Source organism: Cricetulus griseus, chromosome 10 (assembly GCF_003668045.3).
Source record: "Cricetulus griseus strain 17A/GY chromosome 10, alternate assembly CriGri-PICRH-1.0, whole genome shotgun sequence".
Taxonomy (NCBI): Eukaryota; Metazoa; Chordata; class Mammalia; order Rodentia; family Cricetidae; genus Cricetulus; species Cricetulus griseus.
In genome coordinates, this window is record NC_048603.1 from 29155766 (window position 1) to 29171688 (window position 15923).

At 44.3% G+C, this 15923-nt stretch overlaps 1 protein-coding gene across 4 annotated transcripts in view; it reads right to left on the reverse strand.

The window, feature by feature from the left end:
* Positions 1-617: 617 nt before the first annotated feature.
* LOC103158860 (protein FAM91A1) overlaps positions 618-15923 on the reverse strand; it is a 37620-nt gene continuing 22314 nt past the window's right edge. The window contains exons 18-25 of one of the 4 annotated variants that reach the window (XM_027431640.2): positions 15743-15877; positions 15435-15548; positions 11221-11293; positions 10369-10518; positions 8398-8502; positions 7796-7919; positions 4023-4092; positions 618-3588 (exon numbers count right to left, since the gene is read on the reverse strand). In XM_027431640.2, the coding sequence (XP_027287441.1) occupies positions 3403-3588; positions 4023-4092; positions 7796-7919; positions 8398-8502; positions 10369-10518; positions 11221-11293; positions 15435-15548; positions 15743-15877 (957 nt within the window). In that variant the 3' untranslated portion in view covers positions 618-3402. Of the gene's footprint in view, positions 3589-4022; positions 4093-6152; positions 6230-7507; positions 7533-7795; positions 7920-8397; positions 8503-10368; positions 10519-11220; positions 11294-15434; positions 15549-15742; positions 15878-15923 lie in introns of those variants that run through there. The other 3 variants (XM_027431637.2, XM_027431638.2, XM_027431639.1) reach the window with 3 other exon arrangements.

Sequence of the window (15923 nt, forward strand, 5' to 3'; positions counted from 1 at the left end):
GCCGGGGGGGGGGGGGGGGGGGGGGTCTGGCAGTAAGTACTATCCCAAACCAGGGAAACTGAACCAGAGCCTGGAACTTTTGTAACTTTAAACGTTTGTATTAGTTGCGAATATCATGTGTTTTAATCATGCTCACTCTGCCAACCCTTCTCAGATCTTTGCTATAGAGAGCAGGCCAAGCAAGTTTCAAGGAGTAAGCCAGTGAGCAGCACTACTCCCTAACTCTGCATCAGTTCCTGCCTCCAATTCCTGCCTTCTAAGACTTCCTTCCCTGACTTCCCTCAGAGATGGCCTGTGTTGGCAAAGCAGCCAGGACCACCAAGCCAGGGTGGCACCACCCACAGTGAGCTGGGTCTACTACATGCACCACTAAATGTCCCCCACAGACTTGCTGAAGGCCAACCTGGGGAGGGGGTGGCATTTTCTCAATTGAGGTTCCCTGGCCCAATTGACAGAGACAAGAACACCCATGGCCTAACCTGGCAAATTATCCCGAAAATCTGTTATTAGGACAAAATTCAAGAGTTAGTTGAAAAGGTACAGGAAAGTCAGGCTGACAAGAACAAGTGTATTTAATATTAACAACGTTAAGTCTCAGAAAATTAGACACTCTCCACTGCAACTTGATCAACACCATAGTTTATTTGTAAACATGTTATTTGTGTCAATAATCAAATTGACAACACTTTATACAATTTCATTGTATAATATTAACATCATGACAGAAAACAATGCACTGTTCTGAGTTACAGTTTTGGTACTTTAAAATCCTTGAATACAAAGTATATTTGAAACACTGAACATTAAAAAAATGAATGTGAATGGCAGCAAAAACAGAACAGCCAGTAAGAGAAATCAACTTCCCTCAAACAAATACAGAAGCATCTGGTTACGTATTTGAAACAAGAAAGGCCCCAGAGCAGTGGTTCTCACCCTTCCTAACGCTGCGGCCGGCTACTGTAGTTCCTCATGCTGGTCACCCACAACCATAAAATCATTTTCGTTGCTACTTCAGAACCGTAATGTTGCTGTTATGAATTACAACGTAACTATCTGATATGCAGGATATCTGATATGCGGCCTCTGAAAGGGCTCATTTGACCCCTCCAGGTTGAGAACCTCTGCTCTAAGAACCAAACAACCCTAACTTCTTGACTGACTAAGGTATGCTGTTTAGGTGCATCTGTGAGGTGAAGCTCGACCCCTACTAACCTGTGTGCCCTTTCTGATGTTAATAGCTCTTGTTTCCCTGGTGTCTAAATGTTTGCTCACAATGGGTCAAGCTACAGTAAGGGTGCGGGGGAAGGAATGAGGACAGTGCACAGCCAAACGGAACCAAACATTTGCAAAGGAACTGGATACGACTTCTATCAATTCTCTTTGGCAAAGAACAAAGTCTATGTTTGTTTGTTTGTTTGTTTATTTCTAAGCGACTTAACAGAGGCATCTCTGCATGAGCTCACATGAGTGGAACAGGCCACATTCATAAAGCAAAGCACAAACACCCACATCACCTTCTCTGATGCAGACGGTCCTCCTAAGACCGGGCACATTCGCTGGGCGTCTGGCGGCCCCACTCCCCACTCACACAAGAAACCAGAGATGAAACGTGTCCCTGAAGTTCACCATCGTGGTTAGGTTCCATCTCTTCCTTCAGTGTTTTGCAAAGGAATTATAGCAGCAAATCACTCCCATATTTTAAGCTATAAAGTCAGCAATAACTGGACTCACTGTTGTAACTACAACTGTTCAATTCTTTATTAGTGTACATGTCGTTAGAGTTGGTGCTCAACTGCTAATACAAGGATAAATACCACAGTTAACTCAAACAAAGCAAAATAAAGTGAGATTAAAGAGCCCTGATCAAATGAAATACAACTTTCAGTGGGAGCTGTAAAGTTAAACACACACACAGCCAGCAGCCCTGGGAATGCACTAATGAGTGTTTCACAGTCACAGAGATCGTTTAATGTTACTACGTACTTTTCCTTTACAGACAAACCTGACATACACACCTTATACAAGACAAAGTACAAAACTAAACATTACTGCATTTACCCCAAACACAGCACTAACTGTGTTACAAGTAACCTGGTCCAAAATCCTCAGTTCTACAGATAGGCCATGGGTATTAAATGCATGGCCACTAGAATGGTTCCAAGAAAGGCATATACTTCCAGAAGTTTGTTAAATACACAAATATCAGCTGCATAAATAACAAAGGCCATCAGCAAAACTGTTAGGCTCAACCACTGTCAAACAGCCTGAAGCCAGACCTGTTAGCTCGGTTAGTTTCACACTAGCAAGCCATTGCCCTCTAAGGGGAGCTAATCTAACCCTGCACAATCCCCCAAGGGAGGTGACCTGAAATGCCTCTGTGTGGTTCCACAAAGCCTGACATCTGAGACGAGAAAGAACGACCTCCCGAAGCAGCGCGTGAGGCCAGCCAGTGCTTTCCCACTGCCCCTCAGAGCTGTGTGCCAGGCTTTGTCCAGGTGCTGTGTATGCACAGTCAATTGCCTTACCATGGAGCTGAGTCCAAAGACCGCCCTGACGCTGCGACTGGGCAGCTCCCAACCACAATCCTTGCTTGGAAACCAAAGTCAACTGTCCTAACAGTTCACTGGTAACGCTACAAGACAAAATGAGACACGCGACAGCCTCAAGTACAAGTAGAAAATAAATTCTACTTTTCCATAAAGACTCTATGAAAATATAAAGCCCAAAGTTGAGTTGACAGCAGAAGCCCACATACAAACATCATTTAAAAATAGAATGTTTTCCAAAGCTTTTTTCACGAGATGTCAATGAATAGTCAGTTGAGACCTTACAAACCAAGGTGAAGCTTACACACCGTGCTGACTGACATTTCCCCAATCCTGTTCACTTGGCATACATAATTCACAGACATCCACAGGAACCCTTAATGCCCTGGTACAGACCTCTCACTGCTGGACACTTGCCACTTTCCAGCGGGACTACCTGTCGGAGGAAGAGTTCCATCTCCTCCTGGGATCCCCTTAGTGTAGATAACAAAATATAAAATTAAACCAGGTTTATGTCTGAGAAACTAACCTAGAAAACTACACTGCAATATTCAGAGTGACTGCTTATAAACCTAACAGTCACCTAGAACCTATAAAGTACATCCTTAGTTTTAGAAAAGAAATGCAGATTGTCTCAAGGTAAAAACGCGGTGCTGGCTGCTGAAGAGCACTGGGCTGCACTGCAGTAAGACGTGCAACACTACGGCTTCCTTCGGAAAACCGGCAGGCTCTGAGCACTTCCTATAGCGAGCACGGGCGGCACCGCAGCAGAGGATGCTCTTGGTGGCTGACACTGTAAAGCCAATGTCAAGAAAGAAAAAGGCAGAACGTGTGAGCAATCAATGGTGTAATCAAATTACTGCAGGTGGAGATTCGCAAGGAGAAAGGAGGAAGGCGAGCGTCCACTCCACTCTGACAAGAGGCCGTCTTTGAACATCAGGTTTTTGGCAGGAAGCGGAACTCCCGTGTCGGCCCAGGACGACTGGGAAAGCACACTGGGAAAGCCGGGCTCCGTGTGAAGATCCAGAGTTGAAGCACCTTCCTAAAGACCAAGGAACAAGAGAGCTAGCTCACTTTTAGTCTCAGAGAGTGTTCACAGCATGCAAAGTCCTACGGGAGACACAGTGACGCGTGCAAAAATGACAAAAATGACAAGCACTCACAGTAAGTGCTTTGAAACCACCAGGGATGGCCTACAGAACGGCGGGGTAAGAGTCGTACTCAGCAGACTCCAGACTGGCCTCCACACTAGCACGCAGGACACACAACACACAACATAAGAGTCAAGCATATTCGGCTCAATGAACTCTTGCACAGAACAAGGCCAGCTCAGTGAAATGTGCAAGTCAGTTAACGTTTGGACCGTGATGATTACATATCTTGCTATTGGGGAGGACTCAGAATCAAACACAAAGAGAGCCTTTCACATATTATGAAGCTCTATATAACACCATTTGCATGTTTTGGGTGTGTTACCTGGAATGAGTGAACAAAGTTAAGGACTTGTAGAGAGAGTTTTCTACTGGAATGTAAGAGGCTTTGAAGGCTGAAAAGAAAAATGGGGGAATATTATTAACTAAATATAATGGTAAAAAGTAAAGTCTTACAAGTTAAATTTTATCATTTCAAATTATATATGAGTATGCAACATAATAAAACAGAAAATTCTTTAATTAATGCAATTGCTTTGTATCGAAGCTTTTTACCCGTTCTAACAGTATACAAAAAGGCTAACAATATACAAAAAGGAGGCCACTTTGAAATAAAATATCAAAACTTAAATATAAGATAAAATATAAGTTTCTGTGGTAGTTTGACTAAGAATGGCTTCCACAGGCTCATATATTTGAATGCTTCACCAGGAGTGGCATTATTTGAAAGGATTAGAAGGATTAAGAGGCCTGGCCTTGTGAAAGTGTGTGTGTGTGGGGGGGGGGGCTTTGAGGTTTCAAAAGCCTATGCCAGGCCCAGGTGCCCTGCCCCAGCCTCTGCCTGTCTGTAACTCTCAACTATTTTTCCAGCACTATGGCGAGCTACCATGCTCCCTGCTCAGACAATGGACTAAGCTTCTGAAACTGTAAGCGAGCCCTGAATTAAATGCTTTCCTTTATTAGAGTTGTCATGGTCATGGGTCTCTTCACAGCAATAGAACAGAGACTAAGACAGAAGTTGGTAACAGGGAGTAGGGGGTGCCGTGATTGGTCGGACCATGCTGTTTGTCGGCAGAATGTGGACTTTGGAACTTTGGATTAGGAAAGCAGTTGACAGCTTTAAGCAGGACTTACTGGGCCATACTAGTGGGAGCATGGGAGACACTGGTGCTAGATACAATGTAAACTGAGACTTCCTGGATCAAAAGGTTTTAGAGGGGCTAGTTGCTTAGAGACCATTCTTGTGATATTTTGAAAAAAAAAAAAAAAAAAGAAAAAGAAAAAATACAGCTGCTTTTTGTGCTTGTCCTAAAAAGTTTCCTGAGACTAAATTGAAATTTCAGATTAACAGCACTGACAGAGGGTCCAGACAGCCTAGTCTTAACCTGGTCGTGTGGTCATCAGTAACAACTCTACAGATCTGTAATGAAAGGGAGCAAACAGGACAAAGAGAAATACAAAACGTACAGTGTGAGGAGAAAAGGATCACCAGGAAGTGTACTGGCGCTAAGCCCAGGGCTCAAGGAGATAAGAGGTTTAAAGACAAGCCTGACGCTAAATGGAATAAAGGGAGTGGTGACCTCGGGCAAGACCCCACCCAGCTAAGCTTCTCACTTCTGAAAAGGACTAAAGGAGAAGCTTGGGCAGTGAAGGAAAGCTGAGGCAATGAACTGAACAAGGGCAACTTCCAACTCATCAAACAGCAGAACTTGGCACTTGGGCCGTGGCTCTGGATTTACAGTCTTGTGGGTTACCTGCCAAGAGAGCCACAGACCCGGCATGGGACCAGCTAGAGAGAGAAGTGTGTGTGTAGTCTACAAAGCCGAAAGCAATCGGAGGCCCAAAGAGTGCTTTGACATCAGACATGGCCATGTATCTAGAATGTGGAGTTTGCCCCGGGGGCTAAGAAACTCCCATGAGTCTTAGAGACTTTGGACTTTTAAACAATGTTGAGACTGTGATGGACTTTGGGGACTTCTGAAGATGGACTGAAAGCAATTTTGCATTATGATGTGGCTAGGAGCAGAGTGTGGTGGTTTGAGTAAGAACGGCCCCCACGGGCTCATATATCTGAATGCTCAGTTACCAGGCAGTGGCACTATTTGTGTCAGAACAAGATCCAAGAATGAAGTCTTGTCCTAGGAGTCACGCAAGCAGAATTCTGAGTGCTTATGAGAGAATGATCTCTGTTTCCTCAAACACACACAACTGTTTCTGGAATGTGCTCTCGGGCCCCTCCCAGATGTGGCCGACAGCAATACGTTTACTACAGATCATTTATTCTAGATGGCTAGTGCCGCCTTCTTCAACTCTGCCCGAACCTTCAGAGCATCCCTGTCACTATAAATCTGGTCAAAAACCATGGCAGAAGAAAGCATAGGCCTTAGAGAAGAGTGAATACTGTTTAGCAAACTGACAGTGTCAAGATGCTCTTAATATTTAAGCTTATACCCACAGACATATGTTGCACCCGGTCTTAAAAATCACAGAAGCTTCATTCCCAGGAACAGTAGTGCATGCCAAGATTCATGGCTGCAGCGAGTACAAAGAATAAGTAATGGACAGATGTCAGTCCCACGCTAGTACTTGTACTTTCCTATACTTTTATTTTTACATGCTGTTTCAGAGAATGTTTGTTGACATTATCAGCAGAACACTTTTCTAGCTAAACTTCATTAAGTCAACTGATCTAAGTTTATCTGCTAGCCAACTTTGTTTTTCTAAGCTTATACAAAGGGGACTCTGTGGATATCTCTCTTCCAAACCACCCTTTGTAACAACCAGGTTCAGTGACTCTTTCCTGCATTGCCTCTGAGCAGCCACTCTCTAAGGATTAGAGCTGCCGTGAGGTCACACATGCCTGTCATCTCTGAGAAGCAGAACATAAATTTCTAAAAATATACAAGACGGAGTAGGCGTGGCCTTGTGGAGTAGGTGTGGCCTTGTTGGAGTAGGCGTGGCCTTGTTGGAGTAGGCGTGGCTTTGTTGGAGTAGGTGTGGCTTTGTTGGAGTAGGTGTGGCCTTGTTGGAGTAGGTGTGGCCTTGTTGGAGTAGGCGTGGCTTTGTTGGAGTAGGTGTGGCCTTGTTGGAGTAGGTGTGGCCTTGTTGGAGTAGGTGTGGCTTTGTTGGAGTAGGTGTGGCCTTGTTGGAGTAGGTGTGGCCTTGTTGGAGTAGGCGTGGCCTTGTTGGAGTAGGTGTGGTCTTGTTGGAGTAGGCGTGGCCTTGTGGAGTAGGTGTGGCCTTGTTGGAGTAGGTGTGGTCTTGTTGGAGTAGGTGTGGCCTTGTTGGAGTAGGTGTGGCTTTGTTGGAGTAGGTGTGGCCTTGTTGGAGTAGGTGTGGCCTTGTTGGAGTAGGTGTGGCCTTGTTGGAGTAGGTGTGGCTTTGTTGGAGTAGGTGTGGCTTTGTTGGAGTAGGCGTGGCTTTGTTGGAGTAGGTGTGGCTTTGTTGGAGTAGGTGTGGCTTTGTTGGAGTAGGTGTGGCTTTGTTGGAGTAGGTGTGGCTTTGTTGGAGTAGGCGTGGCTTTGTTGGAGTAGGCGTGGCCTTGTTGGAGTAGGTGTGGCCTTGTTGGAGTAGGTGTGGCTTTGTTGGAGTAGGTGTGGCTTTGTTGGAGTAGGCGTGGCCTTGTTGGAGTAGGTGTGGCTTTGTTGGAGTAGGTGTGGCTTTGTTGGAGTAGGTGTGGCCTTGTTGGAGTAGGTGTGGCCTTGTTGGAGTAGGCGTGGCCTTGTTGAGTAGGTGTGGCCTTGTTGGAGGAAGTGTGTCACTGTAGGGGTGGGCTTTGAGGTCTCCCATGCTCAAGCTCCACCCAGTGGCATAGACTAGTTCCAGTCACCTGCATCTAAAGATGGAGAACTCTCAACTCCTCCTCCAGCACCATGACCACCTGCTCACCCTCCTGGCCCAGCATGACGACAATGGACTAAACCTCTGAACTGTGAACCAGCCCCAATTACATGTTTTCCTTTGTAAGAGTCACTATAGTCATGGTGTCTCTTCTCAGAAATAGGAACCCTAAGACAATGTGTGAATTTACAAAGATTATATATAGAGAGCAACAGTGATGACAGATTAAAAACCGAGACGAAGAACACAAGCTCTTACCTCTCTCTGCTGCAAAGGCCATGTGTAGCTATTTTCTGACACACTTTCCGGTTTAATTCAGAACTGAACAAAGGAATTCCAAAACACAGCTCAAGAGGAACCCAGTCTGCTTCCGCTGTGGCCCCTGGAAAGAACACATACAGCTTGAAACTCTATATGAGCAGCAAGGTCTTCCAAACTAAGCCCCTCGAGCCCTCCCACCCTCGTGGTACCCACTAGTGAGTTCAACCAGGGCTAGACTTAAACAGGGCCATCAATCTCAAAGTGGAAGAGCATGTCTTCTGACTATGCGCCTATGTCTGGAGAAAAGATACTCAGCTTCTCACTGAATGTTCAGGAAATCATAGCTCAGAAAGGGTGGAAGAGAGATTCTGCAAGATGACAAGATGAACCCACGATTCATCATACAAACAATGAAATTATTTTCAGTTACAACTTCATATGATTTCAGTTATTCTAAGTGCACGAACATGTTTCTTGGAGGAATAATATCAACACAAAATTTCACTAAAAACAATAAGACAACATGCAAACAGCTGAACAATAAAGTTATGCCCCAGAAAGGAATCTAATAAAGCTGCAAAACATTCTTAACATCTTACCAGAGTTTTGTTTTATTGCCGAGTCTGTAGTGGCTTCCTCAATGACCATTTCAAATGACTCTGTACTCCCATTTACATCTGAGCCAGACGCCAAGTCAGGCTCGCCTAATGATTTAAAGGACATAAAACACTGTGAGGATGCTAGCGCCCAGCAGAAGTCATCAATAAGTCTTAGCACAAAGAGGACTTCGGGAAACATGATGGCAGAAAAATCAATTATCAAACAATAAAAAAGTAAAATTAAAAGGCGAAAAGGAAAGATCTGTTAAGGGCAGTCTAAGATACAACAGCTCCCCCCAGTCAGCCACACGGCCAAATGCTATTACACCACACCTATGCCTCTTACTTTCTCCCTCCTCGCCAAATGATTTAAAGAACAGGAGACAGGTTAACAGATGTCTGTGCCTGACGCAGTAGAGACCGGTTTGTGAATGTAAAAAGGATGCAACTGATACCCAGCAATATTCAGAGTCTTACCATGTGCATAAAACTTCCCAAGGTCAAAATCAACCATGACCAAAAAAGGAAGAAGTCCAAAGCCATGAGCCACGCACACGTTCAGACTTCCACCTCCGTCATTCCTAAAGCCATGCCCACATCCATGGAAACACGCATGGCAGTCTGAGGAGTCTTCAGAGTCTTTTCCTGAACCCCTGTATCTTCCAGCAACACGAGACCCCCCAGCCACCGTCTCTACTCTGTTTACCTGCAACAATGCCTTTTCTTTTGGCTAAAATGAGCCAAACTATTTTCTGCTTTCTAATTCCCCTTCCAAAAAAAAAAAAAAAAAAAAAAAAAAAAAAAAATTCAGCCATCACCTTTTGACTCACTTCTCACTCTCAAAGTCCAGTTCAAACTCTGCCTTCTTTAGGATGCAATCCCCATGGCTCTCAGGTTAAGACAGCCTTCAGCCTTCTCTGTCTCCCATTCAAGCAGTCCCGCCCCTCTCAGCCTTCAACTCCACAGTCCAGGAAGACTCCTTTATCTTCCCGACCGAGGGTTTACTCTTTGGACTAAAATTGGACTTAAAAATTAAATGCTTCCAGGACTTGAAACAGTTAGTTGTTGTTTCATTTATTTTGTGGAATAAATGACATAGAGAACTAAACTATAGTACTCCTGAAACTCAGAGGGAGCCAAACCCAATCCACTGGCTGACTATGGACCAGGGATTCTTAGGATTTCAAACTGAAAGGATCATGAACTACAGTCAACCAGTGACAGTCACTTGACACTCAGCCTTGGTGGATCAGAGCTAGCACCAGGGCAAGCAAAGCTATACACACCCCACCATGTCAGACAGAAGCAACTGCTAAGCAAGAGCTGGTCTGCTACAGACAATCTAGAGACAGAGGAAGGGAGGCTACACGGGAAACAGTTGTACTGTGTGCTTTAAGGTATCGAGATCCAATACAGAGAGAACTAAGAAAGAAGGGCTGGAGAGATAGGTGAGAAACCCGGTACATATTCACAAGAAAAATGCCAGCTATTAGGATCTGACCTGGGTTCGAGTCTAAGCAACCACATAGACTCACAACTGCCTCTAACTCCAATTCCACAGGGACCAACACCCACTTCTGGCTTCCCCGGAACCCAGCTATCATGTACACATATATGTGCACATAACATAAAAATAACTTGTTTTTAAAAAGAAAGGAGGGGAAGAAATGAATGTGAGTCATTTCCAAAATGTATTCCATGGTATCTGTAATCAGCAGGAAGTCTATTTCGGAAATGTTTTAAAATCATCACTCCTTAAAGCTAGTTTCATTCAAAGCCTATGAACATAAACACAATGGTAAATGGCTGAACCAGCGACAGTTCCAGATTCCACCCAAGGTCATATCATCTCTTCACGATAACTATTAAGTCGCTCAACAGTCCCACTGAGGTTTGCTGTGGTTCACACAAAACGACTGTGCTAGACTCACACCCGGTCATTCCAACCACAAAACCCAAATGGTGACTCACCTCTCTCATCAGACGCGTCACTGAGCTTTCTACTTGCAAGCTGGCTAGAAGCATTCAACATGGTGACATAGCCACAGAAGTGCTGCAAGTCCACTTTGTCCCTCAAGGTCTGCAGTGCTTTGTGAGCACCCATGCTGGCACGGGTAAACGCTAGAGACAGACCAGTAGCAACACACTGATGAAGTTTTAACACATAACACAACACCAAAAACTAATGTGTATTTTACAGTCTTTGAACTACTTCTGCATACTGAGACTAACTCCAATGAAGAAATGTAAGAAGACAGCTCTTCCTTATAAGTAATCCACACGAGCTCCCATTATTCAGTCCTTGTAAAGTGAAAAAATCCTGGTATCAGGGTCTGGCATCTTCAAAATAAGCATTTTGTCCACAGCATTTAGAAAGAAATGGAGGTTAGGGAGCAATGTCACTTGTGCACGCATGCTTGCACACACGCACACACACACACTCACACACGGAACCAAGAGCACATACATCACAAACTGAGCCTTGAGTACTCTGAATTGTTCCTGGTGGCTTGCCCTCCCTCCCAATCTTCAAATAAACCAACAATAAAGAAATGACTAAGAGGCCCCACAGACAGAAAAACACGCACTTACTGTGGTCATCTCTAAAGCACACGGCATTGTTTCAGAGGTTCTAACAGGCTGTCTAACAGTTCACAGGCAGAAACTCACAAACAAAAACTACTTTCTGCCATCTCTTTTAACAGCAAAGTGGTAAAAACACAGAAGTTAAAAATTTTAAAAACTCACTTCTTGTCATTTTCTACCAATTATTGACAGGAATAATGATAAAGTCAAATGGATAAAGTCAAATTCAAAAGGTACCTCCTTGTAGCTCTGCTTCATCAAATGGAAACGGTATGTGGACAGTTTCTCCCACCCCGTGCAACCCATGTCCCTACAACAGAAAGAAATGCAGTGAAAAGGTGTATGAGAAACCGACATTTCCAGCAGCTGAAGACAGTAACAAAGCTGTGCCGTGTCGTGGCGCATTCTACAACAATATTCCATCAAAATGTCTTGGACAATTCTGTCATTTTTTTTTTCAGCAAGGAAACTTACATATTTATTAACTTCTTAGGCAATATTTTTCAAACTGAACATATAAAAAGAAAAAGAAATAGGAAGGGTGACTAATAAGCAAAACAGACAGGCCTGAGCCAAGTGAGGACTGCAGTAAGTTGTAAGAAAAAAAGGAAGGCAAAGAATCTAACTGGAACACAGCACTCAAACTCCTACACGGAAAGGGTACGCTTTCAAAGATATCTGCTAATAATTACATACACCAGAAGCCACCAAAATGCCTCACAACAGAGAACTGGTTAATAAATTACAGTACATATTTTCAGTTCAGCTGCAAAAAACAGAAAGAACCCTATAATGTCAGTTGGATGTCTACTCAACAAACAAAGAAGCCTGGGGAACATCTAGCTTGATCTGCAGACAGCACACAGGTGAAGCTAACATGGATCGTGTTGTTTAAAAAACTGGCAACTAGGTAGAGAGGGTTAAAAGAAAGTGACTTGGCTCTGTGCACCTCTGTCTCCAAACTGTGTGAATGTACTAGTGACTTACACGTTGGAGACTCATTTCCTCTGTTAGGTAGCTGTCCCCCTCATCTCCAGAACCAGGGATGAGTTACTTCTTTCCGAGTTGTTGGCTAATGGACTCCCATAGACCCCCAAGCATAACAAGCTCTTGATGGCGCTCCAGAAACTGGCAGTGAGACCCTATGCTGAAGACACCACTTGCTTGCATCCCCGAGCACTGAGAAAGCAAGTGTGTGCAGACTGAGGCGCTCCAGTGCTACCCTTCACGGTGCGCAGAGTGCTCTGCACCAAAACACCCTCACCCAATGTAAGTTCCATGGGCACACACTGTCACAAGTGTAAGGCGTAACCATCATTTTCTGATGGGGTTTAAGGCTGCTTCAAGACATGGAGCCTATACTTGGCACTGTTAATGTGGCCAAGAGGCCAGGAAGGCCAAAGATCCTAGGAGAGAACCACTGTTCTGTTACATGAGTGCTAGCATTAAAACCACTCCTAATGAGTTAATGCAATGATACCCATAGACAGATCACTGCATCTCCCAACCCGCATCAGAGAAACTCTTGAAGCAGTCGGCAATTCACATGGAGACTATCGACTGGCCAGTGAGAGAGAATAAAGGCTTTGGATTGCTCAGCCCTAAGTGGGATTATATCCTTCCCTTCAAGATTGAGGAATCGATGTAAGAGCTCGAGGTGGTAGATGACTTACTTCAAGAAAACAGTGTTTTCCTTACACAACAGGGCAGTTGCACATAGGAAGTCACAGCAATTGTGACAGCATGCAAGAGACTAGTCAAACTCCAGGAAGACGAAAGTCCTAGCATGAAGGGAGGTAAATGGGCATGAAGCCCCTAGGTAAAGGGCTACTGGCACTTACTCGCTGCTAAGAGAGAGAGTTAGTGTATGGCAGTGTACACCCACACTCCAGAGCAGGCCCATACTGGGAGTAGTTGGGCAACGCAAGCCCAACTCAGTGGGTTAGACAGAAAGAGAAAGAGAATGAGCAAAGAGAGAGAATGAATACGAAGGTGGGGAGGCGGGATGGATCTGAGAGAAGGTTCCAGAGATGAGTATGTTCATAACTATGCGATTCTCAAAGAATAAAAATATGATTTAAAAACCTCATTCCCTCACATTACAAACTATTCATCTACCACATTCAATTAATCTTCATTTAAATTTGTTTCCAATTTTTCTCTTTAGTTCCTAGAGTTTACAGTGGTATAAGAACAATAAACATGAATAATTCAATTTTATGGTCATATATATCCAGTATTATTATACTGGAGAATTTAAGTAAATATTGAGGATATACACATTTTCCACCCTTAAAGGAGACCTGTTACTTAGCTGAAGAAATACTGACATAGTTAGGAGTTGCACTGTGTTTGTTAGTATTTATTACCAACTTGACACAACACAAAGTCACCTAGGAAAAAGGAACCTCAAGTGAGGACAGCCTCCAGGAGACTGGGGCATTCACGAAGGTGACTACTAATTGATGAGGCAGGTCCAGCCCACTGTGGGTGTCTGGGCAGAATAACAAAGCCTGCTGAGCATAAGCCAGTGAACAAGTCAGTACTCAGTGTTCATCCATGGTTCCTGCTTTTGTTCTTGCCCTGACTGCCCTCAATGATGGACCGTGACCTACAAGAGTAACCCAAAGAAACCCTTACCTCCCCCGGTGGCTTTGGTTGGTGTGTTTTATCACAGTAACAGGAAAGTAAACTAGATCCGGTGCATACACCTGTGATCCCAGCATTTGGTAGGCAGAGAAAAGGTTCATATCACCTGGGCTATGTAAGTGAGACCCCCTCAAAAAGATGACTCACAAAGGAAGGGAGTGAAGGACACCCCCCCCCAGGCAAGTGGGCAGGAGAGGGCAAGTCTACAGAGAGTAAGGGGGGTAGGGCTGGTATCTCCAAGAAATCACACTCATTTAGACAGTTCTTTATGTATTTCTGACAAATGTCTCAAATATTCCAGATATTTACGATTTAATCCAAAACTACAAAGCTGTAAATAAAATTGTAGCTTTGTGACAGTTTCTGTCACCTGCCTGACAGGACCTAGGGACAAACTTGTGAGCATGCCAGTGAGGAATGGCAGGGGTGAGGTTAACAGAGGTGGGAAGCCACATTCCAGGGCAGCAAGCACTCACCTCCTAGTACAGGCAATGGGGCCAGCCTCCTGCTCCTGTTACCGCCTGTCCCCCTCTGTGGTGGACTCCCTTCCGCTGTGAGCCAAAGCAAACCTTTCAAGGCCGCATGGCAGGTACTTTGTTACAGCAAAGAGCAAAGTAACTAATAAACCATCTTTTCCTAATCATACTGTATGATACCAAAACAAAAACAACACAATACGCATCACTTGCCCTGACTCATTACCTATTACATGTAGAAGGGACCCTGGCAACCGTCCTCGCTTTACAGGTAAAGTGAGTGGTAACTGCCCACAGCTGCCTCACCTCATCACCACACACGGCATCCTCACAGCCTGCCCTGTGTAGGCACAGTGCAAAGCAACTTATGCCAATATCCATCCCAGCCAAAGTCTTCAACAACCTGAGAAAGACAGGGTTCCATTGTCTCCAACTGACAGCTGAGACACCGGAATTCAAAGAGGTCATTTACCTCGTCTGAGACAGCCATGAGGGTGGGACCGGGATATGCACCTGGACAGTCCACTAAGTCCATGTCCAGCCCACCTCATCCTTTGTCACCTCCCATCACGACCCCTACTACACATTGTTCCTGACAAATTTCATTTTCTCAAGGATTCAACCACCACCCACATGCTGAGGCTGACACTCCAGTCATCTCTCTCCTGCAGCCTCTCATTTGAATTTCAGCATATTTTCAATTGCCTGATCCCCAGCATGTCCAGAATCCAGGACATTGTGGGCCCTATGTATGTATGTATGTATGTATGTATGTGTATATATATACATATATATATATATGTATGTGTGTGTATATGTGTATGTGTGTGTGTGTATATACATATTATACACACAATACAATATACATATTGTCCAGAACAAGCTATGCAAATGTAGAGACTGTATGTTATTTAGGTTTAGGAAGAATGGGGGAGGGGTTAGAGGGAAAGACAGATGAACAGAATAGGGTTCACTTCTGAGCGGAATCAAAAACATTGTAAAGTTGAGTTGGTGACAGCTACACAAATCTGTACATAAACTAAAATCCACTGAATTGTACAATTTAAACTGCTTAATCATACCACGTGAACTACAGATCAGTGCGTTATTTTAACAGTTAACAGTGAGGCTTTGACTAAAGAATGGGTCCGAGTTCACCATCACTTGCTCTACTACTCCCACAAAAATGGTGCTGCAGACCCAAGTCCTTACCACTCAACTGTGAAGTAAATGCCATCTGACTCAATTCAGCTGCACGAACGCGGATGGTGTGATACAAGCACTATAACCCTGAGCTTACTGGGTTGCAAACGAGACAAAACATACCTGAATTAGCACTGCAGAGTGTGTTAACGCATCATTCAGCATCGTGAGCACATTTGACGTAGGAACCACCCCGGGGTCATGGCCCCAAGAGGTTATAAGTAACCGATCATAACCCTAATGGAAAGATGAAAAACACAGGAAACAGCACTTTAAAAGAAGGGGAGAATTAATAAAATGATGTAGTGCTGACCAGCAGTTTCTATTTCCCCTGACAACAGCTCACAGTGCTTGCCCAACATGCATGAGGCCCTGGGTTCAATCCTCAATGGAACAGAATGGAACAGAAGAGAAGAAAACCTCACACACACCTGGAATATGTCTGGCAGTTTCCGCAGTCTTGTACCTTTGGACAGTAAGAGAGATGGCGGTCCTTGCCCAGTGACATGGTAAATGTACAGTTTAAACCACACAGAACTCACTTCTGGGATAGCTGGTCCAATATGCTATAACCAAAAAATAGGTAAGATAAAGCTGTAACACTTAGCTAAA